General features: G+C 36.6%; 1 protein-coding gene across 4 annotated transcripts in view; it reads right to left on the bottom strand.

The window, feature by feature from the left end:
- LOC127380455 (cadherin-18) overlaps nt 1–27,132 on the bottom strand; it is a 265,704-nt gene that overhangs the window by 107,971 nt on the left and 130,601 nt on the right. For all 4 annotated transcript variants that reach the window (XM_051609377.1, XM_051609379.1, XM_051609380.1 and 1 more), the window contains exon 6: nt 19,253–19,372. In XM_051609377.1, the coding sequence (XP_051465337.1) occupies nt 19,253–19,372 (120 nt within the window). The remainder of the gene's footprint in view (nt 1–19,252; nt 19,373–27,132) is intronic.

The following is a 27,132-nucleotide window of genomic DNA, read 5'->3' as shown; positions in this document are numbered from 1 at the left end:
GGAGTAGTTGAGAATACAAAATACAAAACAAAATTAGAATAAACACATACAGGACCCAAGCACAGAAAAGAAGTATGCATTTTATTAAATGGATTAGCTTATTTTCTAACATGTATTTAAGTCTTCAATTTGTTAATAATCAACTCAGAAGACAGTAACAAGTTTAGTCAGAAATAAATTAATTCATCTGACACTGAAAGTCAGTGTGTGAAAGGATATTAAATTGCAGAAAAATACAGTGCTTCCTCCTTCTACCCACTTTTTTCTGTTTACATGAATTAGTACAATAAAATCCTATTAATAAGGACTGGATTTTCAAAATTATGTTCTCTGAAAGTCATTTCCCTCTTTTCATACAGCAAAACTTTAAGATTCCTCTCATTTTGCAGTCTATAAAATGGGTTAACAACAGAAGTTAAGAAATACTGGAAATTGAATATGTCAGCTTATGATTGTATTATAAGGAATAAACTACTTTATGATGTTTCAAGTCTTGTAGTTCTTCATCAGGGTAGAAGATATCAACCTCTATTATTCTTTTAAAATATAGTCAGTACTTCTTAAACATGTTACAGAAGGGCTGGTTTACTTTGGGAATGCAGATCTCCTTTCTTCCATTTATCTCACTGGTTCTCACAGGCAACCTTATTAGATTGGGAGCCTGCTGCTTACTCAGCTATCTTGTTTCTCATCAGCTGAGTATCTAGGCATTACCACTAACATGGATTTTCTTTTCCTAGGGAAAACACCCCAAACGTTGTGTTATTTTTTTCTTCTTTTTTTTTTTTTTTTCCTTTTTTTTTTTTTTTCTTTTTCCTTTGGTAACACAAGAGTTTATGTCATTGTGCATTTGTTTTACATCCTGGACTCTGTTTTCCTTCACCTTATAACACAGTCGCAACACAGAGTATTTGTGTAGCTGTAGAACTAGCTATAGTAAGCACCAATAAACCACAATAAACCACCAATCTCAGAAATATTTGATTTCACAAAGCTGCATGTGAATTTCTGTTTTATTGTACCATGCTTTTTAGTTGCCTATTTAATTCAAAATTTAGTTCTGCAGCAGTATATGTTGAAAGCATTATGAAGATAATGTGAATGGAAATAACCTTAGAGTCCCCTCTCCTCCCTAGTATTTTAATCTTTATAGTTTGCACCCTGCCTTCTTCCTTTGACTGTCCACAGCAGTTCTGTTTTTCCGTCAGCAGACTTCATACCCATACTTGCACTCCCTCTCACCTGTTTTTGTTTTATGTGTTCAACCTGAGGAGAGTCTTTTCAGAAGATACAGGGATACATTTTAAAGGAGTAATGGTCTGAAAAATGACAAGTGTTACGCATTGGAAAAAAATATCCATTAAGGATATAAAGCAAATGCAGTTCCCAAAAAAAATCAGACAGAAGGCTTTAACAAGAAGTAAATTTGCAGTTCTGTGTCACAGTTGCTTTTTTTTTTTTTTTTTTTTTTTTTTTTTTTTTTTAAATTCTGTAAAAAAAATACATTCCAATTTGCTGTATTATTGTTGTGGTAAATATCAAATTAGTAATACCTCACCACACATTTCAGAGCTTTTTCCATAATTTAAAAATTTCCATCAAACTGTTCATTTTAAATGCAAATACTATAAATTTAATTAATACTAGAGGATTGGCTAGTCTTTCTGTATATAAGAAATATGGCACATACCCACTGTAATAATAATAAAAAGTTACAGAATGAGGACAGGTTTCCTGCTCAACTATTCTCTCTCACCTTCCTTTTTTTGACATGTGGCACTCCACACTGGTACAGTCTAAAATAAGAAAGGTATAAAAATAAGAAAGCAAGCCCTACAAAGAGCAGTATAAAAGGATCTTAAAGCAGTGCTGATGACATTGGAACCTACGCATTCAAAATGGCCATATAAATTGAAAACATTATTATTCTACCAAAGATAATCACAATTTCAGTTTTTATCATGGCAATATAACAATGTTTTCACAATAATAAATAATGGTGTTAAAGAAGTGTTTGAATGAATACAGATGCCTGTAACTGACTCTAAGAAATGGTTAAACCTGGAGCAAAGGAAAAAGACATGTTGTAGATTAAAAAGAGAAAAAAAAAAAAAAAATCAAGATGCGTAACTGGAGAAACTTGAAGATGCCATGCTTCTTCATCCTGTTAAAGCAATTTAAACAGCAAATAAACTTTAGTAAGTCAACTTTTAGATAAATTTCAAAATGGATTTTAACACTTTCTTTCTGCAGGTATCAAAATAAAATATTTTATAATATCTTAAACAAAATATTACAATGCAGAAAATTTTCCTTCATTTCTGGCCAAAATAATCTTTACAGATTCCATTTTTGTAAACAGAAGGTGCAGTTAAGTAATAATAAACTTAAGGCATTCTTCATGCAGGAAGTACAGGCCCAAACATCCCAACTAATGAATAATGGCAAACTCCATCTCTAACGTAGTTGCCTATTAAATAAAAAAAAGATTATGAAATCATCGTCTTCTACTGGCAGCTTTGTAAATCTAATATTAACTTTCTTAACTTTTTATTATGAATGTGGCAAAATTACATCAATTGTTTGGTTGTTTGAGCAGCTAGGCACCAGGTTAGGAATCAGATCCCAGATGGAATTAAATCTTGCCAGGGATGTAAAGAGAAATAAGAAAAGCTTCTATAGGTATGTTGGGGATAAAAGGACAAACAAGGAAAATGTAGGCCCTCTCCTGAAGGAAATCTGAGACTTAGCTACTCAGGATATTGAGAAGGCTGAGGTCCTCAATGACTTCTTTGCTTCAGTCTTCTCTGGCAAGTGCTCCAGCCTCATTACAAAGACCACTGAAGGTGAAAACAGAGAGGAGAACAAAGTACCCCCCACTGAAGGAGTACAAGAGGGTGACTACATAAAGAATCTGACAGTGCACAGGTCTGTGGGACCTGATGAGATCTCTATACACGGGTCCTGAGGTACCTGGCAGACACAGTTGCTAAGCTTCTGTCCATCATATTTGAGAAGTCATGGCACTCTGGTTCCTGCCAACTGGAAAAAAGGGAACATAGCCCCTATTTTTAAAAAACTGGGAAAGAAGGATCTGGTTAACTACAGGCCGGCCAATTTCACTGCTGTGCCTGGCAAAATCATGGAAGATATCCTCCTGGAAAGTCTGCTAAGATACATCGAAAATATGGTGGTGATTGGTGACAGCTACTATAGCTTCACTAAGGGCAAATCACGCCTAACCAATTCAGTGGCCTTCTCTGACAAGGCTACAGAGCTGGTGGATAATGGCAGAGCAACTGATGTTATCTACCTGGATTTGTGCAAAGGTTTGACACTGTCCTACATGACATCATAGTCTCCAAACTGACAAGGCACAGATTTGACAGATGGACCACTTGATGGATAAGGGATTGGTTGGATGGCTGCACCCAGAGTTGTGGTCAATGGTTCAGTGTCCAAGTGGAGGTAAGTGACAAGTGGTATTCCTCAGGGGCCATTATAACTTCTTACCAATTGCCACGCTTCTGTTTCAAACCAGATATTGTTACAAAATGAAAAAATTAATTAAAAAAAAATAATAAATCATTACCATCACTGGCCACATTATTACAAACTTCTTTTGCTGATCTCATATAATCAGGAGACATAACAACAGTTGCATAATAGATAATTTCAGCTTAAATAATAAAATCTAGCAAAGTCTCTATGCCTTACAATGGAGACTGTTACTCATAGGGACTGTTGTCAGCTCTGCCCAGAATACATTTAGAAAACCCAAAGTTCTGAAAGCTGATATTTTCTTCCAGTTAGTAGAATTTGTAATCTGCATAATTAATTTAGTGAATTATCAGCAATCTAACCTACCACCCACCAAATGCAATTTCTAACTTTTAACGTATTACCACGAATGTTGTATTCTCAGTATTACATCCACATTTCCAACAAGCAGAATAGCAAAATAAGATTATTACATAGTACTTCATAAACAGTTACTAAAGCATGGAGCATAGAAGATCCATATATATGGAAAGTGGTTGTCTAAATTGACAAGTAGCGAAACCAATATACAAAAGAAAAAAAATATGAGTTTAGTTGAAAATTTTTAGTGGAAAGGGTTTTTCAAAGATAAATGCAGTTTCCTCATATACAAGGGTTTTTTATGGTGTTTTTTAACCATAGGCAGGTGGTTGAGCACCTTTTCCTTCTCACTTTTCCACCAGACAGGAATCCCTTAACTTACACTAAACTATCCAAAAAACAGCGTAATACCAATCTGAACAGTGACTCTTGCAAGTCAGATGTTTGATCTTGAATCAGAGGTGCTTCATTTTGTTATTTCCTAATTGAAACTTCATACCTTCTAAACACATTACTGACATTTTCATCTTGATTCAGAAAAACAACTAAGATTTAGTTTTTCACCATGACTTGTAAGACAGTTATTCTAAGTATCTTCAGCAGTAATCAGTTCTTTTCAGTTAAAACCATAACAGTGATAAAAAGTACTCTATAATGATGCTTTAAATATGTTATTGCGGTATTTTTAAATAGGTTGGGAAAAAAAACAAATCAACACAATATTTTTTTTTTTTTTTTAATTCCTTTCTACTTCAAATAGACTTGTTTGGTTGTTTTTTTCCATCTGTTGGTCTTTCTAGTAGCAAAAAATGACACCCTGAAACAAAGAAAACAAAGCCTTACATAAAAACAAGAAAGTACAGTTAGATCCTGTGCTGTTTCAGTACTGAATGGTTAGACTTCAGAAGCTTAATGCAAACTTCACCAAATTGCAAAACCAGATTATCTTTGACATGAGCAGACTTTAATCAGATTTTCTAAAACTGACTTGTATTATCTCTAAGTCAGTAAAGTAGCTCATTGCTGGGGAACGAAAAAGTAACGATGCCGTCATATTATAATCTGGATTGTGTTATGGTCCACTGTACTCCACTAAACCATTGTCTCAGAACAGTAATACAATTAGACACATATTTCTGTGCACGTAAAATTAAATCTCTATGACAGGAGTGTAAAATAAGAAATCCTTCCTATGAAACCAGATGCCATTACAATGTCGCACAGGCGCCAAGATGATTGCCACCAGATAGGAGCTCCTTTTTTGCTATGAATATAAGGACTAGTAATCTCCAGATTTACTTACCATTCAACATGTTAAAAGAAACTGGACAGCACAAAGAAAAGCTAACACAGAATCATAGAATCATTTATGTTGGAAAAGACTTTTAAGATCATCAAACACATCTATCTCTTTCTGTTTTGACTAGCCAAAAAAAAGAGAAATGCCAATAAAGCCTTTTTCTATTCTGTTCACTGTGTACTAGACAGGGTCTCCAAACAGATCATGTCCACAGGAGCCCACAGCTGCAGGGAATACCAGTTCAAAGGCTGACTGCTCCCTTCACAAGTCACAGAAGTGCACAAGATGGCTCAACTGCCCTCAGACCCTGCTTGCTTTTGAGGACAGGAAGCATGTATACAGGCAGAGGACACCTGAGGGTTACAATATGCTGTAGTGTCCTTCTGTACAAGTAAATTGAGCATGCCCTGGAGAAGGCCCGAGATACAAAGTGAATTGAGCTAACTATATCAATACAAGATATCCTCTTGAGCCACAGGCAGTTTGCAGCGCAGCCAACATCATGGGCCAGCTTTTAAAAGTACCACAAAAGCTGCAAATACTGAAAAAACGTCTGGCTGGATATTCTCCTGAGTCATAACTGTGGTAATAAAAAAATATTTTCCTCTATGTTTGTACCAGTGAGTACTTCAATTAATGCATCACAGAATCACAGAATCACAGAATCTTAGAGGTTGGAAGGGACCTTGAAAAATCATCTAGTCCAACCCCCCTGCCAGGCAGGGTCACCCATAGTACATCACACAGGCGGGTTTTGAAATACGGATTTCATTATCTTTGGAAAAATTGTATCTACTCTTCTCTCAAAAGGAGGAACTCCAGAAATTGATGTTCCAAAAGCTTTTAAAATTATGAGATGTTGTTTTTATGTACATTTTCTGCATTTGTTTCAGCAGTCCAGATTTTTTTTTATCTTTGTCATGGAAATACTACCAGGAAAAAAGAAGGTTCTACCCGAGGAGAAGTCAAAAGATACAATTTACAGGAAAGATGAATATCCTAAAGTATGTCAAGAAACAATATTTTAAAAACAGTTACACAAGCCACATTGAATTGTACTCCACATGCACTTCATATTACATTGCATTTGCTGTTAGTTTCCTGACTTAGTAGGAGATCAGCTGCACAAGTATAGAGTATCTTAAACAAATTTATATATTGAACATGAAACAACTTCTTTCTGTACTTTAATGTATAACTATGTTAAGATTATAAAAATTGTAGTGCAACAGTAGTCTACCACATTCAGAAAAAAATATTTTTCCAATTTTTTTTTTTTACCTTTTTTCATAGTCTAGGGATGAGATTTTTACATTAGCAATTTATCTATCTATAATTAATCACTTGTCATGACAGCAATTACAAAAAAATAATTTGCAGATACAGCTTATAGCATTTGGTAATGCACTGTATTATTTTTATTTCCTTAGTATACCTTGCAGCTATTGTTTTACTAGAGCACTCTGAAACTCTTGCAGAATATGCTACACTACACAAATTTGAGGTAAGAAGCAAATTTTTGGGGCCATTTCCAAAAGATTGTATACTACTTCATATCAATGTTTTAAGAACCAAAAGATACAGTTGCTAACATATATTGTCAACACCACTGAGATTCCTTTGACCGCAGTATCACACTTGAACCGAATCTAATCTATTTAATTAAACAGAGGCTTATGTAACCAGAAGGACCATTGTACATGAGTACAAAGTCCTGTAAAAAAAAGTTGCAAAGCCACTTTTTCACATTCAAGTAGTCATGGCAGTCTGGTGAAGTGCTCACTGACTGGAAAAGGGGGAACATAACCTCCACTTTCAAAAAGGGAAAAAAGGAAGACTCGGAACTACAGGCACATAGAAGCTGTGGAGGTGGTTGGTAGAAACCAGCCTGGTTTCACTAGGGGCAAATTGCACCTGACAAATTTTGTTTGTTTTTTTTTTATGATGGAGTCACAACATCAGTGGACAAGGGGAGAGAAACTGATGTCATCCACCTGGACTTGTGTAAAACATCTGACACTGTTCCACACAACATCCTGGTCTCCAAAATGACAAGACATGAATTTGACAGATGGTCCACTCGTTAGATAAGAAACTGGCTGACTGGTCACACCCAAAGAGTTGCAATCAATGGCTGGGTGTCCACATGGAGACGTGTGATGAGTGGCGTTCCTCAAGGGTTGTTTGGACCACTGTTATTTAACATCTTTGTCGGCGACATGGACAACAGGATTAAGTGCACCCTCAGCAAGTTTGCTGATGACACCAAACTGTATGGTATAGTCCACACGCTGGAGGGAAGGGAGGCCACCCAGAGGGACCTTGACAGGTGTGAGAGGTGGGCCCATGCCGACTTCATGCAGTTTAATAAGGCCAAGCATAAGGTCCTGCACCTGGGTCAGGGTAATCCCAAGCACAAACACAGGTTGAGTAGGGAATGCATTGCGAAGAGTCCTGAGGAGAAGAACTTGGGGGTGTTTGTTGATGAGAAGCTCAACATGACCAAGTAATGTGCACTTGCAGCCCAGAAAGCCAACTGTGTACTTGGCTGCAACAACAGAAGCATGGCCAGCAGGTCAAGGGAGGTGCTTCTCCCCCTCTACTTGCTTTCATGAGACCACACCTAGAGTAATGTGTCCAGTTCTCGAGTCCCCAAAACAGGAAGGACATGGACCTGTTGGAGCAAGTACAGAAGATGGCCACAAAGATGATCAGAGGGCTGGAGCACCTCTCATATAAAGATGGGGGGAGAGAGTTGGGGCTGTTCAGCCTGGAGAACAGAAGGCTCTGGGGAGAACTTATAGCAGTCTTCCAGTACCTGAAGAGGCCTAACGGGAAATCCGAGGGAGGACTTTTTACAAGGGCATGTAGTGGTAGGACAAGGGGGAACTGGAAGAGGGGAGATTTAGGTTAGACATTAGGAAGAAACTCTTCAGTTGCCCAGGGAAATTGTGAATGCCTCATCCCTGGCAGTGTTCAAGGCCAGGTTGGATGAGACTTTGAGCAACCTGGTCTAGTGGAAGGCATCCCTGCCTGTGGCAGCAGGGTTGGAACGAGATGATCATTAAGGTCCCTTCAAACACAAGCCATTCTATGATTCAATGATTCTATGTTATCAGTCACTTTTTCTCAGATTGTAACTTAAAATGTATTCATTGTTCTAAAAGATTAAGACTGATGGAAAACCAGATGCATGCATATTTATTAATCTAATATATATTGTGTAGGCTATGCATTAATTCTGAGAGTACCTGTGTTTTTAAAATCACGGGATTTGGGTGTATTATAAAAATCTGTGTTTATATGCAACTACTAAAATAAACAGTATCCTCAACTAATTCTATATGCCTAAAATCCATTTCACAAGTCTGCCACTACTGGTCTTTCCCCCACATCCAGTGTGAATGAAACATAATTTCTCAAATATGAAAGGCAAAAATTGTGAACTTACTCAAAGTTATTATTAAAGCAACAGTATTATTAACACAATATATTTGTAAAAAAAGATAAAAAAATAAAAATAGAGACACAAGGAATTAAGGCATTTAATAAACATACAACCAGTGTGTCTCCAATCATAAGCAGGCACGTTAGCATTAACAAACTGGCAGATAACATAGCTCTTGGAATAGTACCTCAGCATTTATTCTCAATGCCACTGCAAAGTTTCATTGCCACTCTTTAACTGCATTTCTGAAATTATTACCCTCAATAATACAAATACCCACAACAGCATTTGAAAGGGAAAATTAAATTTGAAAAGGGAATGTAGACAAGAAGCAGAGCTTCATATGAATTAGGGCACCTCTACAAAGTTCAAATAATGGTTTTCTTCATTTCAGTCCCCCAGCCAAAAAAAAAAAAAAAAAGTAAACAGAAAAAACCAAACAAACAAAAAAAATGGCCCAGTAATTCTTTTTTGTAGAACTAGAGATACCAGTAGTAATCTATTGTCTAGGAGAAGGATATCTGTTAACACAATTGCAGGCAATAAAGTCACTGCTTAATTCCACAACAATAAAGACTGATCTGTAAAAGTATTCCTAACATGTGGACTGGTCCTTAGGGGCAGAGTCTTTAAAGAGTGTAGTGCATTAATCTTTTGAGTCGGTATCCTGGCTCTCATCCCAGTTGAGCTTAAACTACAGTTACATATTTGTGGCTTTAGGGTGAAATCTTCCCTTTCCCTGAAGTTAAACATTTTATCACACATGTAATTTCTACACTTTGGATGGAACATTGGCCCTCCCACTTTCAAAACAAGAAACTTATAATTAATGGTTCGTGTATACCTTGTGAAATGTTCAATGACACAGAGAGTAACACCTGTTCATAGAAGTAATGCCTTTCCAGAAAAACTGACATCTTACAGACACTTGGAATAGAACACTTTTCTCATAATTAAAAGCAATGGTAGATTGTTCAGCTGCTCATATTTCTCTGTCTGAACATGTGATGGCTTAAATTATTCTTTGAATAATTCTAAGGAAAACTGTAAGAGTATATAAATATTTCGAACACACAAGAAAACTGTGAGAATTGAGTCAATTGTTCAGAGTTGGTCTTAAAAGTGTGAAAATTGTAGGTGTAGGAAGTCCAATATTTACTTGAAATTCAAAGCAAAGGACATTGCAATATTTACATTACTCATTGCTGAAAGCAGGCAGATTACACTCTCAAAGAAGTGTTCATGACAATATTTTTAGATGGCGCGTATATTTCTGGTCCTTCAGGAATGAAGTAGTGCATTGTACGGTACCTGGTAGAATTAGAAATACAAAAGACTCTTTCACACATTGAGTTTGAATTTCTAGTTGTTCTCTTGACATCAAACTGTAGACTTTGTCAATGATATATGCTAGAGATGTAATTTCTATTACATAATTTTAGAAATTCCTTGAGGGAAAACAAACATTAAAACCTTAATATGCAATACAGATTCTTACAGATTCAAGATAAAATTACAATATCTATGTAAGCACAAAATAAATTTATTTTAATTCTATACATTGTTAGCAAGATGTATCACTAATCTAAATAATTCAGCTTTCAGACTGATTCTTCACTGTGACCTCTCATCTTGATACTAAGTAGAAACAAAACACACATAATTAAGTTGGAATTTCTACTAGGAACTATAAATGAGTGGTCTGCCATGTAAGTGTGTGACATTTGGGATACACGGGGCTTGTATCCAAGAGATAAATAGTGTATTCAGACACTTACGGTGTCTGGTGTTTGTCTTGATACATCCAAGACATAAGCAGTGTTTAACACAGAAACGTCTTGGCAACCCACGGAACCAGTTTTACTCAACTAATAAAGGCAAGACCCTCTGCAATGTGGCAGGTGCGGAAGATGAACTAGAGAGTTTAGCGTGGGATGTGCTGAGATTGCAGACAAAAGAGGCACACAATTGGTGGCACAACTAGCACTGAGCAAGGACATCCACGATAACCAGACCTGGAATTAATCAAGAGGCTCAGACAGTGTTTTCATGTAAATCACCAACCTGGCAGAAAAGACTTTTAAGTCTATACAAATAACTGGACCAGAGAAATGCAGGAGGTGATAAAGAATTTTCACTGCAAACATGGAACAATGATTGGTTAACTGCTGTGGCAAATCCCAGGAATTAACTATATAAAGGAGAAGAGCACCAGTCTCAAGCTGCCTGCTAAGTTCAGACCACCACTCTGCTTCTACTACGAGACCAACAGGATGCTGGTGAAGCTCTGGGTGGTGACTTTCCTTTATCTCTTTATTTCCTTTCCTGACCTTTCTGATTTGTAGTTTATGGTTAGCTATCGTATCTATTAGAAGCTTATGACAAATATATAGCTATAACTCTTACTAGCTGATCTGTACCTAAATAAAAGCCTGTTTGTGCACTCGATATTGTATTATCCTTGTTTTGTCCTGGCGAGATCGCAGTCTCCACGTACGTGACTATCGGATAGCGTCAAAGTGCAAAAAAGTTTTAAAGGTTCACGACATTTATTTTCTTACCTAACTCAAACAGAATGTGGCATTAGCAAAATTGTATGATTAATGCAAACACCCTTACTGTTTTATAAGATTTAATTATTGAGTAACAACAGTTTAAGAGCCCACTCTACAGGAACCTGGGCATCAGCTGTGGTGTCTTAACTGTAGAATTAGGGGGATGTCATATAGTATTCCTTTAGAGTAGAAGCATTCAATTTATGTTAGATACTTCTATAGCCCCTAAGGTCATTAAAATGATATTGGAATCCCTCAGCATGAAGCAAAGAGAGTTAAATGTAAGACTACATTTTCAGTTACCACTCTAGTATGAACAAGCCTACATATCAGCAGGAGATCATTAACCCAATTAAACATGCTTATTTTAAGCAGATGTCGCTAAGATATTTCAACCCAAAAACCCCCAAAATTCTTCATATAAAAAAAATAATGAGGTTTATTCAAGTAAGTGTCAGTATTTGATTTCTGAAATTATTTTACTAACTAGTATGACTTCCTGTGTATGGCAGACAGAGTAATGAAATATCCTAACTTTATGCCAATTAGCACAGTAGATTCTTATCTGGGATACTATCATAGACTATTCTATTAAAGCATGCAATGGGTGCTCTTCCTTTTTGTACTGGAATGTCTATACAATTCCTCTTTATACAACTTTAAGATTTTTTCTGTTAAATAAGGAAATGAAGTAGAGCTTAATCCATTAAATTCATAATTATTACATCAGTACCAAAAGAGATTAATTTTAACAGATTTCATTAATCAACAGTTGTTTAAAAACATTACTATTTATTTAGCAGTACTAAATCCGTGAATAACTTTATACGCATACAACCTTAAAATTACACCCCTGAACTTCAGGGATTGCTCATTTGGTGTTTATGAGGCACATCTCTATATAGAAGACCTTATCACTTTCTATATGGAAACATCTATGCAGCCATTGTCTATGTTTACTATTTGCATTGTGCTCTTAGTCAAGAACCAAACCAGATAACTAGTAAACAGATTATTTCTTATAGGGATGCTTGAAACCATTGCTCCTACTATCATGAAGACAGAAAGCAGGAGATTGACAGTCTTCTCACACTTCATAATTAGACTGTGTTAATTTGCAGTGACGTTCTTCAATAAATAAATAAATATATATACTTCTTTACTATTTAATATCTCAATGTAAAAAAGTCCAAACAAGCTGATACATGACTGAGCACATTATAATACTACTACTGTAACAAGAGATCATTAGAAATGCAAATAAAGACAAATACCTATTTTTTTTTCACATTCAATTAAATGATAACTGTGTTTCTCTCTCAGTCCACTAATGTCTACATTTCAATTCAAAACTGCAATGAATGAGGCTTTTATTTCTTGTTTCATCACAGTTACAACCACAACTGCTGATCTGAAAAGACAAATGCTGCACAGATTAATTCACTCTGTATGTTCTGTTCAGAAAGATTGATGCATCTGTGAAAAGCTGTGTGTAGCTAACATCCTCCAGAAATGAGTTTACTATTTAAGCAGTAGAATTGGACTACAGTTTCATTTTCATTCCCGAAGCATTTGGCAACTGAAAGTGAGCTGCTATAGCAGGAAAAACAAAACAACAAAAAAACCCAACACAGTCTAATTTGAGGTTTCCCCAGGAAAAAATGACCTTCTGGGACTGGATTAACAGTCAAATGTTAACTGCTGCTGTTTTATGAGCCACACTTGACATAAGCAAAGAACAAGCAGGGATAAATCCTACATAAAGTTCATGGATCAAACGACTTCATATTTTTTGAAAGGTGGATATTAAATTTTAAGTCAAACTCCGAGGAAATGTTTTCATGTATTTTGGGGCATTTCAAAAGATGTTTCAGTTTCTCTGGGGAGTGGGAATCATATAAAAATATTAGGTATATTAATAAATCATTTGGTTTACTCTTCACTGACAACTTATTTTTATTATTTGTTTGGTTTTGTTTTTTTTTCCAGTAAGGTTAATGGTACTCTAAAAGGATCAGTGACTCTAGGGAAGCAATCCCCCACACCTCAAGTACTGGGTTCAGTTTTGGGCACTTCAATATAAAAAAGACATCGAGGTGCTGGAGCGGGTTCAGAGAAGGCCAGTGAAAGGCCTAGAGAACAAGTCTTATGAAGAGCAGCTGAGGGAACTGGGTCTGTTTAGTCTAAAGAAAAGGAGGCTGAGGGGACACCTTAACATTCTCTACAACTACCTGAAGGGACGTTGTAGAGAGGTATGTGCTGGTTTCTTTTCACAAGTAAATAGTGATAGGACAAGAGGGAATGGCCTAAAGCCAGGGGAGGTTTAGGCTGGACATCAGGAATTATTTTTTCCTCTGGAAGGGTTGCCAGGCATTGGAACAGGCTGCCCAGAGAGGTGGTTGAGTCACTACCCTGGATGTGTTTAGAAATCATACAGATGTGGTACTTAGGAATATGGTTTAGGGGTGAACATGGCACTGTAGGGTTGAAGGTTGGTCTTGATCTTGATCTGTTTCTATTCTAGGGTTCCCCAAACAAACTGTTTTAAAAGATCATATAATCATATACACATAATCTTTGCAAATACACCTAGTGTCTAGACATTGACCTCTTTCTCTTTCATCAGCATTATTAATACATACTTATTTATACAAATACGGTGGAATATTTTGCTGCAATTGGGGAGGAAAGCAAGCAGAAGGCAATACAGACTATCACGGCTAATTACTAATTACAAAGCTAATTACTATTACATCCCACAGCTAATTCCTAAAAGTAATATATAAGCACAAATACAAAACACTTCCATTCACATTCAAAGGGTTTGAAAATCTTATACATTGTTTTATGCATGAACAGTATTTTTGACATTCACAGTCATAACAACATAGTTGCTGCAAATTTCTACAGAAACAAAAACAAAACACAGGCACTAGAGACAATCACCTGAAAAACTAAAGATTGTTATGAGCTGCTAATTTTGGTAGCCTGATGGAGGTGAGGTTGCAGGTGCCTGTTTTTAATCTGTGATTCAGATACTGTAGTGAGGTTCTTCTTAGGAGCACACACACAACCATGCATACAGTGGAAAACACACTCATATAAACAGTCAGTACTCAAACACATAGGCACAATCAGCTTCTAGTTGATCAGGAGGAAGGACTATTCAGTTGGAAATACACGTGTACTCGAGATGGATTCTTCCTTTAACTTACCTTAGACACTGAGTCTATCCAGTAGCTGGCACCTGGATCCCCAGTCTGCCCAGCTGCTGGCACTGGCAGACACACTCACACATCCCCACCCACCCCAGCACACCTTGGATCCCCCCAGTAACACACCTTAGACACTAAGAGTATCGGGTAACTGGCTGTGGACTCTCCAGCCTCCCTTGCATGCCTGCTGACACTCCCACACAGACATCATGGGCTCTGATTACTTGGCTTTAACACCCAGGCTAACCAGGACCTGGCTCCTGGCTCCTTGGTCTTCACTTGCTTCAAGCCCAAAGACACACAGATAAAAAAAACAGGCCTTTCAGTCAACCCACAGACCATGGAGTCACTCCCAGAGTCAGTTTGAACCTATGGATGCCTACTACAGTTGACTTGTGAACCCTCTAATCTCTCCAGTATCTGGCCCAGACTTTTAGCTACATGGACTCCTGGCACTCAGGCCACTCATCTGACTCCCGGGCTACTTCAACCTGATACTCAATAGTGAGCCCATATTAACACTCACACCTATGCAGTACAAACACACTCTGTATTCTCATTTGCTGGCTCCACAGACACATGGGACCTTCAGACCCATGCTCCGTCTACAGATGCAGGCCCTTAAACCTGCAGACATACAGGCATACCGACAGAGTCCCTTTACACAGGAAAGTAGTTAGAAGTGGAGCATAAACAGATACAGGACAGACTGTGTTGATCAAGAACAGAGCACAACTAGACAATGGTGCTGAGGAAGAGCCTGTTTACACAGGACTAGCCCCTTTTATCCTCTTATCCCTCTATTTTTATGTCTTTTTTTCTCTCTGTCTCAATCCCTCACTTTCCTGCCTGTGTTTCTTTGTCTAAACACTCCAGAAAAAAAAAATAAAAATAATAATAGTACTATACCATAATGTTTTTCCTTGCAACCCAGAATGTGCCCCATACCCCTGTAGGCAGTAGCTTTCTCAGCATGAAGGGGAACCACTATTCTATTTTAGATGTATGAATTCTAAAATCCTATTTAAACTATTCTAAACTAAGCTCCTAAAAATCCATAATTTTAAAGTCTTCAGGTACCAATTTGTTTAATACCAAGTTAAGGCAACAGTAAGCTAGAAGCAGAAGACTTCTTAAGACAACTGTTCATACTAGAGCTAGGAACAGTGTGGTGTCTGCATCTGATACCTCCAAGAAGCTTTACTGAAGGATTCTTATGCTTCATAAACATTACATTCAGTCATTAATGTTGGGACCTTTCTCTTTTCCCTGTTTTAGCCATATTTTCTTGTAATGTAAGTTTGTGCAGGTCAGTATAAATTCAGAAATCTTCCACATAAAATAAAATTAAGATGGAATTGAACAATTCAAGCCTCAAGAAAAATAGGTCACAGAAACGTTTGCAAATTCAGCCGAGTGATGTTTTTATAAGACGTGTGTCTTAAACCCCAGGAATTCAATGGGAAATTTCATAGAGAAACACACTATTCTTCAAGACTTCTCCATAATTTTCAATGTTCTACTTCTTCCCGTTACATCATGCCAAATAAAATTAACTGCTATTCTGGAATTACAAAAAGACAACTTATCAAATCAAAAAGCTTTCTCCAGTTTTTTCACTGTTTACTTACCTTATTAGGTATTTAGTCTTTTTTCATTTCAATAGACTAAGGTATCAGAATAATTTTCATATTCTGTATACATATTAAAAACAGTTTAAGTTCATTAAGTGTTATTAACTCCCTGTCAAAAAATTTCACAGAATCACAGAATTGTCGGACTTGGAAGGCGTCTCTAGAGATCATCTAGTACAACTCCCCCACTAAAGCAGGATTGCCTAGAGCACATTACTCAGGACTGCATCCAGGCAGGTCTTGAGTATCTCCAGATGGGGACTCCACAATGTCCCTGGGCAGCCTGTTCCAGTGCTCTGTTACCCTCATAGTAAAGAAGTTTTTCCTCATATTTAAGTGGAACTTCCGATGTTCCAGCTTGTGCCCATCACCCTTTGTGCTGTAAAGAGTCTGGCTCCACCCTCCTTGCACCCACCCTTTAGATACTTATAGGAATTAATAAGGTCTCCCCTCAGCCTTCTCCTCTCCAGACTAAGGAGCCCCAGCTCTCTCAGCCTTTCCTTATGAGATGCTCCAATCCTCCAATCATCTTTGGTGTCCTCTGCTGGACTCTCTAGTAAATCCCTGTCTCTCTTGAACTTGGAAGACCAGATCTGGATGCAATATTGCAGATGTGGCCTCACCAGGGCAGAGCAGACAGGGAGAATGACCTCCCCCTACCTACTGTCCACACTCTTCCTTAGGTACCCCAGGATTCCATTTGCTTTCTTAGCAGCAAGGGCATTGTTGGCTCATGGATAATTTGCTGTCTACCAGGACTTCCAGATCCTTCTTCTCAGAACCGCTTTCCAGTAGGTCCACCACCCCTAACCTATATTGATGCATGGGGTTCTTTTTCCCCAGGTGTAGGACCCTACAGTTGCCCTCTGCAGCCTGTCAAGGTCATGCTGGCTAGCAGCACAGCCCTTTAGAGTGTCAGGTGCCCCTCCCAGTTTGTATCATCAGCAAACTTACACTCTGTCCAGGTCATTGATCAATATGTTAAACAAGACCAAACTAAGTATTGACCCCTGGGGGACACTGCTGGCTACAGCGCCCCACCTTAATCCCGCTCCATTGATCACAACCCTCTGAGTTCTGTCACACAGCCAGCTCTCAGTCCACCTCACTGTCCACTCATCAAGCCCACTCTTCCTGAGTTTCCTAATGATAATGTTATGGGAGTATCAAAAGCCTTGCTGAAGTTAAGGTAGATAACATCCACTGCTCTCCCCTCACCTAGCCAGACAATTATGAGGTCATAGAAGGCTAGCAGATTGGTCAAGCATGATTTCCCCTTGGTGAATCCTTGCTGACTTCTCCCAGTTACATTCTTTGCTTTCACTTGTTTTGTGATGATGTCCAGAATGATTTTTTCCAACACTTTACCAGGAATGGAGGTGAGACTAACTGGCCTATAGTACCCTGGGTCATTCTTTTTGAAGACTGAAGTGTTGTTAGCCCTCCTCCAGTCCTCAGGCACCTCTCCTGTTCTCCATGACCTCTCAAAGATGGTGGAGAGTGGTCTAGCAATAACATCTGCCAGCTCTCTCAGAACTCGTGAATGCATCCCATCAGGACCCGTGGATTTATGGATGTCCAGATTGGCTAAATGATCACTAACCTGATCCTCCTCTACCAAGTGAAAATACTCCTCTCTCCAGATCTTATTTCTTACCTCCAGGCTCCAGGATTCAAGAGGGTAGCCTTTAGCAGTGAAGAATGACCTATCTGCTTTCTTTATAACATAGAAACAGTGATATAACAATGCTATTTTATTTTGTAATACAGACTTGACACTGAGAACATCCATAGTGATTCTTTGCTGACTGGAGTTCCAGACTACAAATTTCACACCATTATATATAAAAAAAATATATAGGTCATTGCCTTTAAGTGCCAAAACAGAAGTAGAAATGTACAGTAGAGTTGTGTTTCTAAGTAAATCAAGGACAGAGAGAGCCTGAGCACTTTACCACTGATTTTCCATACCTTTTAGTTGTTATCATGTACCCCAGAGTGGTTCTAGCCTCTGCCAGCCAGTACTCTGCCAGATGGCACTCACACATGGCTGGGTAATGAGTGTGCCAGCATTCATTCCCGAAACACAGTATGTATTAAGAGGTTTGCATCAAGTTTGTTGCCCAGTGCCTTATATAGTCCTTCAACATGATCCTGCCAGGCTTTACACTCTTGGGCCTTTCTAATGTGAGCTAATAAATTTATAATTTAGGTTGAGAGAAACTTCTGAGGGTCACCAAGTCTAGCTTCCTACTCAAAAGCTTGCTGAGATGGCAGGAATATGTTTATTTTGTAATAAAGCGAGTGTATGTTTCCAAATTCAAAGGAGATTAATACACATAATAAAGAAGTCTTAAATGTAAACACATTAAAATGAAAACTATTTACACTACACTTAAATAACCTCAGCACTTTTAAAATATTATTACTCTTCCCTACAGGTAAGTGTAGGGATCACTATATTTCATTCTTTCATTATTAAAGCTTTGCATAGATAGGGAAAAACAGTTACAAAATTAAGTTGAAAAAAAGTATTTTCTTTAATTATATTTCCTCATTTGTAAGGAGTACAAGTACATACTAAAAATATGCTGGCATATTAATATTTACGAATGTTATAAAATCCCAAACTAGTAATCCCATCCCCAAAAGAGATATCTCTCTTTAAATAAACCAATTTAGATTGATTACATATCATTTACATTTTGTGGAAAAAAGGAGAAGGCAATGCATTGAGTTTAAGCATAAATATTTCAGCTCATTCTACTTCTTGAATCATAGTATAAATTCTCAGTAAAATGGCAATACTGCAGTTTTAAAATAAAAGAATAATATTAATTGATTAAGGTATATGAGTTGAAGCACTCACTCAGTGATCCTCTCAAGCCTAACCTTCAGGCAAAACAAAGCACTTAAAAATATAATGTAGTAGCCAAACTTTAGTCACTTCCTAAGCAGAGGCTTGAAAACACGAAAAATTGCTATTCCAGTTTGGCTGAATGGCTCACATTATGACATCATGGAAAATTAATTCTGTACAAAGTAGGCTCAATTTAGTACCCGGAAAAACATTGTGACTCTTAAATTCTATAGTGTTAAAGTGAGAAGTAGGCTACAATAGGAATAAAAAAAATATTTCCCTTGCAACAGCATTTTGTACATTGTACATTTCATCTACCAGACTTGGTTAACTGCAATATACTATCCAAATCACACTGAGAGAAATATAAAATACCAACCTGTTTTAGGGTCAACAGAGAAATATGGCTGTCCCTGAAGAATACTGTATACCACTCTGGCACTGTTTCCATACGTAGGATCATCTGCATCTGTGGCTGTCACCTGTAGAACAGATGTACCTATATTTACAGGAAAACAAGTCAATTAATCATAAATACAATTTTCAGACAAATACAAATATTTTATATGCATTTTTGAAACCTCTGCATTCCTCACATTCTACAGTTGGGAGATTAATAGCATTTTCTTTATATGTTATAATCCTATCATAATTTTAAGGGAGAATTACTTATACTTATTTGAAAAAAAACTTTGTCTCTCTCCATATGCATATGTAACATAATTATATATAAACATAAATAGTAACTACATAGCATGCATATTTATGCACATTCACACATAAAGAAACCACACGGATATTGCTCAGACTTCTGAACAACTCATAAGGACTTCAGGATTATCTTCATCCATAATCCAAATTAAAGTTGATGTACATATTTAAAACAATTTCCATAAACACCCCAAATCAATAAAAGATACCAAGGGAATTAAAAAATCTAGCTATCAGAAGTCAACAAAGATCTGAAAATGAAATAACTACTAGAGTCTTGTTGGAATTCCAATGATGGATCCAAACTAGACAGATAAAGGGTACAAAAGACAAATATTTGTATTCTGCTAATAAATACAATTAGAAAAATAAAATATCCATTTCTAGCATGTCAGTAAGTGGGATAAATCACAAGTAACACTTTGCAGAAAGATATAATGCGTCAATGCAGCACAGATTTTACATTTTACCATATTTTTCAAGACATGTAATGATTAATATTTGTTGCTATCACTGCCCAATCAATGCCTCACATAAGAAATCAGTAAAAGAAAGACTGACAATTTAATAAAGTTTCAGACCTCATCCCACTTGTTTAGCCTTCCACAGACATTGATTTCTACAGACTCCTTTGGTCCACTATTAAAACACAGGAATAATAACCACAGAACAGGCAGCTTTCATGTAATTCTGCATATAAAAGTAGGTTTTTCAGTCAAATTAACCACTGAGGCACCACCTCCACTCTTTGGCTGTTCAATTTCACCTTTTAGTTGTGAGAAGTATGTTTTTGAATTGAAGACCTTGATCTCCCCCACTTACTGTACTTTGATTTGCCTCATGGAAAAGATTCCTCTGGATAAACTAAACCAGATTATGTACTTCAGCAGCACATGCGATTTTCTCTACCTGCTAATGGGCATTTAGTTCCACAGCAGACGAGAGCTAGTCTGAAATAAAGCTTTCCAAAAACTTACAGTGTGGACATTAGATCCTCAGCTGCAGCTGTTTAATTTTTTATATGAGTTTCCATGCAGAGGAATATTTGTTGATGTGCACACCCCCTGTGTACACTCAGAATAAAAATACCAAAAATCATGGGGTCTCAGAGAACAGCAAAGCAAACATGTAAATCTTTGCAGATTTGGATTCTTCAGTTTGAGAAAGCATTATTTATTTGTGCCAGAATGACTTACTTGTTTTTTGTATCTCTACTGAAGATTTAGTAAAAGGCACAGCAAACACGTCTGTAATACTTAAATATAGTGTCTTGTGACCTCTGAATATCCCAAAGGTGTACAGGCTTATAGACAAAACATATTCCCGCAGGAGATTTAAGTATGCCTTAATGAATCTGAATTTGAATATTGTAATAAAACCAAGCTGGAGCTAGTAGTCTGTTCATAGTTAATCAGAAGTTAATGGTAAAACTAACTAAATTACTGTATTTGGGTTTATATGGCAAGGTAAACAAATATGAATTAAAGTTAGCATAATTTTCTTAAAATGTTCTACTAATCTATTCAGTCATATTACCTAAATACTTCAATGCTATAGTTCTGTAGCCCAGTTTGGCAACAGTTTCAAACTTGAGATAGAAAAGCTGCAACCTTTCTGTCTTTTAGTGAAGTCTGTTGCACTCAAGCGTGAAGTCTTGTCCACACTAATTTGTTGTTTCACCTTTATTCATGGCTTCATTCTTTTATGTTGGAGTATTTGGGAATCACTAAAGTTTAACAACTCATATGATATACACTGATTTTATTCTTTCTAATTGCATACAACCAAACATATCCATCCAATAGATACAGTTAAGTCACTTACCAGGGTCTGCTACCCAGAATGCTGGTCGATTTTTGTACCTTTTCGTCTATAAATTTTACTGCTTCCAAAAAACAGTTGCTGACAGCAGGTTTTGGAATGGATGAACAGATTTTTACTATTTCAGAAAAAGGAAATACCAGAAATACTCAGATTTCATGGTACTTTCACTTTTCAGAGACTTTCTTTTCTTATTTTGAAAGATAAGGGATAGAATTGCTCATTGATGTAGGACAAAGAAACAAGACTAGTGAAAGGTAGTATCTCACATAAGCAACTGGTCATTTTAGCATGAATGGAATGCTATTATATCTTACAATTCACTACAATGATTCTCTAATACATCTGCATCTCTCTCCTGGGAAACACCTGATAATAGTAATTTGGCATTGAATAGTGGCAAGGTCTTCTCTTTCCATCTAAAAGAACACTTAGAACCACAAGTTTTAACTCAATCCCCTTCCTCACTTCTCAAACTCTCATTCACTGCAGTGTAGCCAGTCAGATGCTTAACTTTCTCACTTTATTACAGAAGCACACTCAGCATCTTATAAGATACACTCATACTGGCCTTTTGCCTAACTCTTGTCTGATTTGCTGAGCTCAGAGGAAAGGCAGCTTGTGAAAGATGCAATTTAGAATGCCTTGCAAGAAAAACGGTAAGGAGGGTACCTTTACTTTCCAGTTACTCTTTCAAAGTCAGCATCATTCACCTCATCAATATGACAGACAACCCACAATTTTAAATAGATTTGTACCATTCAGATGTATCATCAGTTTTTGCTGTAGAGCTATGTGTAATGAAGGATTTAGATGGAAAAGTATACAGTATAGTTGTCTTGTGATTTTTAATGTTAGCAATTCTGAAAAAAAGAATATAAAACAAGTAATAAGGCTCTAATTTCCCTAGAGACCTCAGAACAGATATGAACATCGGACCCAGAAGCAAACCTTCTGTACTTTCCTCACTAACTCAGTGTGAAAGTGTCTGTCACTGTAAACACAAAATTTTGCTATGAAAGCATTTTGACATTCCAGTTAGGCAATAAAAGACAGCTTTTTCCCCAAAGTGAAGGCTCTGTTTATGCAGAGTACAACTACCATTCCACATGATTACCTGCTACAGTTTAGAGATTACATATTGGGAATTCTGCTTTCTTAGCTAACACTTCATACAGAGCAGTAAAGTTATCTCTGTACACTTTAAACATCACTCTGTAAACTTAGTCTTTTTCTGATACCAAAAATAGGGATTATTTCATTTGGGAAATCAAAATCTAGTTTTATTTCAAAATCTTGTCTTTTGTCTCTGAAGTATGCTTACAATTAAAATTTTGTAAAGTTATATATCAAAGAAAAGCTGACAGGAAATACTTCAGTCTGACTCTCTAAAGACAAATTTTTAATGTTTAATGAGGCAGTTCAATAAAATATGTCTGTTGAAAATGCAATTCTTTATGCATGACTTCCCATATTTTGCTGCACTGTTAAAATTTCAAATGGATCAATATTGAAAAAACAGTAAAAGAAGTGAAAATAAAGTGGAGTTTAACTAACACAGGATTTTCCTAAGGAAACTAATTCTTAAAATTTTCTTAACACACTAACAAGTCAACACATCATGTTTTAGTTTCATTCTACCTTAGAAAATAGTGACTTGACCAGGAAATCAACACTTTGACTCTAGTGACTATATCACTGATCCACATTTCCTTTGTAGAAAATATCTTTTTTTTTTTGTTAGATATATTCATTAGAAGATAAAAATCAAAAACAGGAAGAAAAATAGGCATCTTTTTGTAAAAATTGTATTTATGAACACCATTAATATTGTCTTTCAGATTATCTGAAATTATGACTACTTCACATTATAATACCCTGGAAAGAAGTCCAAAAGAGTCCAGTACCTCAATTAATTTCCTAATTTGAATTTTTTGGGAATATTTTTCTTATGCATTACTTCAACACCAGAAAATTAAATACACCACACTAGTTATGTCATTTTGAAGCTATCTGAAAATGAGCAGAAATGAGCTTTTACTGATTGAAAATGTTATTTCCTTTTGTATTTAGATATGGAAGATCTTCTCATAAACCTTAAAATAGAGCATAGTTATAGCTCTCAGTGAGACTGAGCTTTTTGCACTGTGGAAGAAATAATTTCAGATATAAACCCTGGTTCTTGAACCAACTTCTAGGAAAAATGTTCAATAAAGTCAAGGACTTTGTGCCAGAGTGAACACTGTGATCTAATACTTGGAAAATATTTTTTTAAAAAAACATATGTGTACTTTCATGTCTGTGACCTAAAAAAAAGAAAAGCCACAAAGGACATACAGTTTTTATAAGCAGATAAAAAAAAGGTACAACTTGTGGGAAAAATATCAATTAACTTATCAAGGAGACAGACAGTAACCTGCTGCTGCAACTAAACAACTTAATGGCACCACTTGCCAGTCAGCATGAGGGCTGTTACACAAACACTGAAAGTTCCTTAAATGACCATGTAAAAGTAGAAGAAATTTTTGCTGCAGTGAAGAATCCTTAGGAACTGATAAAATAGCAAGAAATTGTTTAGTTATATAAAGACTCCACAGTTAAATGTGAAAAAACGTGCTTTTTACAGATCTAGTAAAAATGGCATAGGGATTTCCATTATTTGATGGAAAGAATGTATCCTGTGGAAACAATAATAGAAATACTCTTTCTGAGACTACAGGCAATAAAACACTTTCAGTATGCAAAAAACACACACACACACAAAATCAAGAAAGAAAAAAGAAAATAATTATCATAAATTTGAAAAGATTGCCTGTATGGCAGAATATGAAAATTAAGTTTTATTAACACAACAGGAGAGCTTTGTGAAACAGATATTTCAATGACTTAATGTTAGGTTTAACCAGTATTTTGTTTATAAAACATATGCATTAATGCTTTATCATTAAAACTTCCTTAATTTACCATAATTCACTCTATTGTATATCCCAAAGTGTTATGCTAAAGCAACTACTTGACTTTGTCTTCAGAAAACAGTAGCTTTTATAAGGTAGTTGTACAGTGATACCAAGATTCAAACTACTACAGAAGATGGAAAAGAAGAACTTTTCATAAATACAATGAAAAAAATAGGAAATAATTGTATTAGCTGCTTTTGACTTTGAGAATAACATTCAATTCCTTTCCACTGTCTTTCCTCCTATGCAGAAAATAAAAGGCTTCAACAGAGGAAGGACATAATAAATGAAAATTGTCTCCATTAGAGAAAAAGGAAACTGAAAAATGAGGAAGACAGAGCTATGCACTTTTTGATACAGTTGATAAAGGACATTAATTTCACATCAAGACAGTCAGTAGTGTGATGAGACAACCAAGATAATAGCCGAGATGCTACAGAAATGAACTATAACAGTAAAGCTTTGTGCCACAGTTAATTATCAAAGACAATTGAAGAGGTTTTGTTCAGACCCACAACACTTATCAGGAGCTCTATTCCCTTACTATAGTGCTTCCCACAAAGGCACATTGCTTAGATAGTCTTGGTGTTACCACATTATTAACAGAACTACTGCCCTTCTGTATTTCCCTCATTTTTTGGGGGGTGAATTATGTTTGTTATAGTATAATTCTATGGTTAAAATGGGGAATTCTACATTAAACACGTCCTGTTACATATACTAGTATCATTGTGTAGATGGGATGGAGACCTACAAGTTTATAGCTCTGAAATTTAAAAAATGAGACTAAAAAAGTGAGTATTTGAGAGGACATTATGGTTTACGAGATCAATGAAAAATTATTTTAAGGAATGCAAATATATTTGATCTATAATTTAAAAATCTTTATTAGCTAGATCTTGACCAAAGAAGAATGGCTGATACAGATTGTTCTTCTGGTAGAGACCCAGAAGACACTATTAGAAATTAAGTTAATAAATAATGATGTAAAATGGAGGAGGAAATAGAAATTACAAGCAAAGATGAGGTAGCAATTAACAGTTAAAGGGATACCAACTGAAAGAACAAAATTCATAAAAGGGAAGTTGAATGGCAATGTAGGACTGATGGCCTATGAGAGAGGAAGAGAGAACAAAATAAAAGGAGACCGAATAAAGATGTTTCTCTCTTCATGTATTCGTGTTTCAAGAGGGATCACAGGAAAAAAAAAGGTTTTGAATTCCTCACAGCTGGAAAAAAAAGCAGAGGACTGAAAAGGGAGAAAGGTACTACAAGTACCTCCAAAGAACAAAGTATTAGAACAAGACAGTTATGAGGCAGGCACATAGATTACTTTTCAGAACATTATGTATGGAGGACATTTTTAAAAAGAAAATCAAGGAACTACTCCTCTGTGTTAGTGTAGTGGCAGTGGTAGTGAGAGAAAGAACAAAGAGGCAGTAATAAAGTCAGGGCAAAACAAAGAACAGGGGAAAATTTTTATATCCTTTTTTCCGGGTTGGAGACAGGATGAAGCCAATTTTCCTTTTACTGATATTTTTTTCTTTAGAGAGTTCTCTTTTAACTAGCAGCAAGTTTTCCAGCTAGTGGACTGATAATGCTGGAATGTTTATGTTACTGCTGAGATGCCAACATCACTTTGCTCTACTTGTTGAATCTGCAGTCTCAGAGGCTACCAAAGCAGAATAATCGGATCTGTAGCTCTCCCATAAGGAGGAGTGGACTAGATGGACAGCAAAATTGACCAAAGTATTCCATCCCATATATCTACACTAGCTCAGTGTAAGGTCAGAGATCACAGAAGACAACTTCCTTCCTGCTTCTTCTTTCCTTCTCTTCCATCCATGGCCACCACATGGGGAGAACTCCATCTATCCATCTCTGTTGATCCCCAGGCTTGTGCATTCCTGACCCTTGTAACTCTCCCCTCAGCTCCTGTCTGCTCTGCCACTCTCTCCAGCAGTGCTCTGGGACATTTTGGAACTGCTCACAGCTCAGGAGATGCTGTGGGGAGTTGCTGGGGGTGGGGAGAGACAATAGGATTTTCTTTCCTGAACATACTTGTATATAATTGCACATATTTTATCATTAGTATTTAATTAAACTGTCTAGTTTAGTTTTCAATCCAGAAAGTCTCTCTGCCTTGCTATCTCTCTCCTTCCCTACCTGGGAGGGAGAGGGAGGGGATTGAGAGCATTATTGTTGCTTGTTCCATTGCCAATCCTGAGTCAAACCATGACACCTTTAAAAACATTAAACCGCCTGGACGCATTCCTGTGTGATGTACTCTAGATGACCCTGCTCTGGCAGGGGGGTTGGACTAGATGATCTTTCAAGGTCCCTTCCAACCCCTGTGATTCTATGATTCTATGATTTTATGATTCTGATTATATTTGGTAAACTCGAGAGTCCATTTAGTACAATATCTGATTTTGCATGATAGATAGGAAAGAATACTTATTCTCTACTTCATAGAAGATTAATTACATTTAGGTTGATGAAGAAGCCAGTGGTGTAAAAACCAGTCTCTGCTTTCAAGCTGTTACAGCTCTGAACAACATGGCTCAGGAATAAGATTCAATACATTCTGGTCTTTCCAGCACTGGTATGATTACTACATGTTTGCGAATATTTCACATGCCACACTTTATTTGTATATGCAAGAAAAGAACCGTAGATGTGCTTGGAATGCACTGTTTTTACTATGTGTATCTGTAATGGAAGCTATGGTTTTGCCCTGGTTAGTCTTTCCACACAAACTATCTCTTTG

The sequence above is a fragment of the Apus apus genome, chromosome 2, assembly GCF_020740795.1.
Source record: "Apus apus isolate bApuApu2 chromosome 2, bApuApu2.pri.cur, whole genome shotgun sequence".
Lineage (NCBI taxonomy): Eukaryota > Metazoa > Chordata > Aves > Apodiformes > Apodidae > Apus > Apus apus.
Note: the sequence above shows the minus strand (reverse complement) of the source record. Positions and strands in the feature narration are given on the sequence as shown.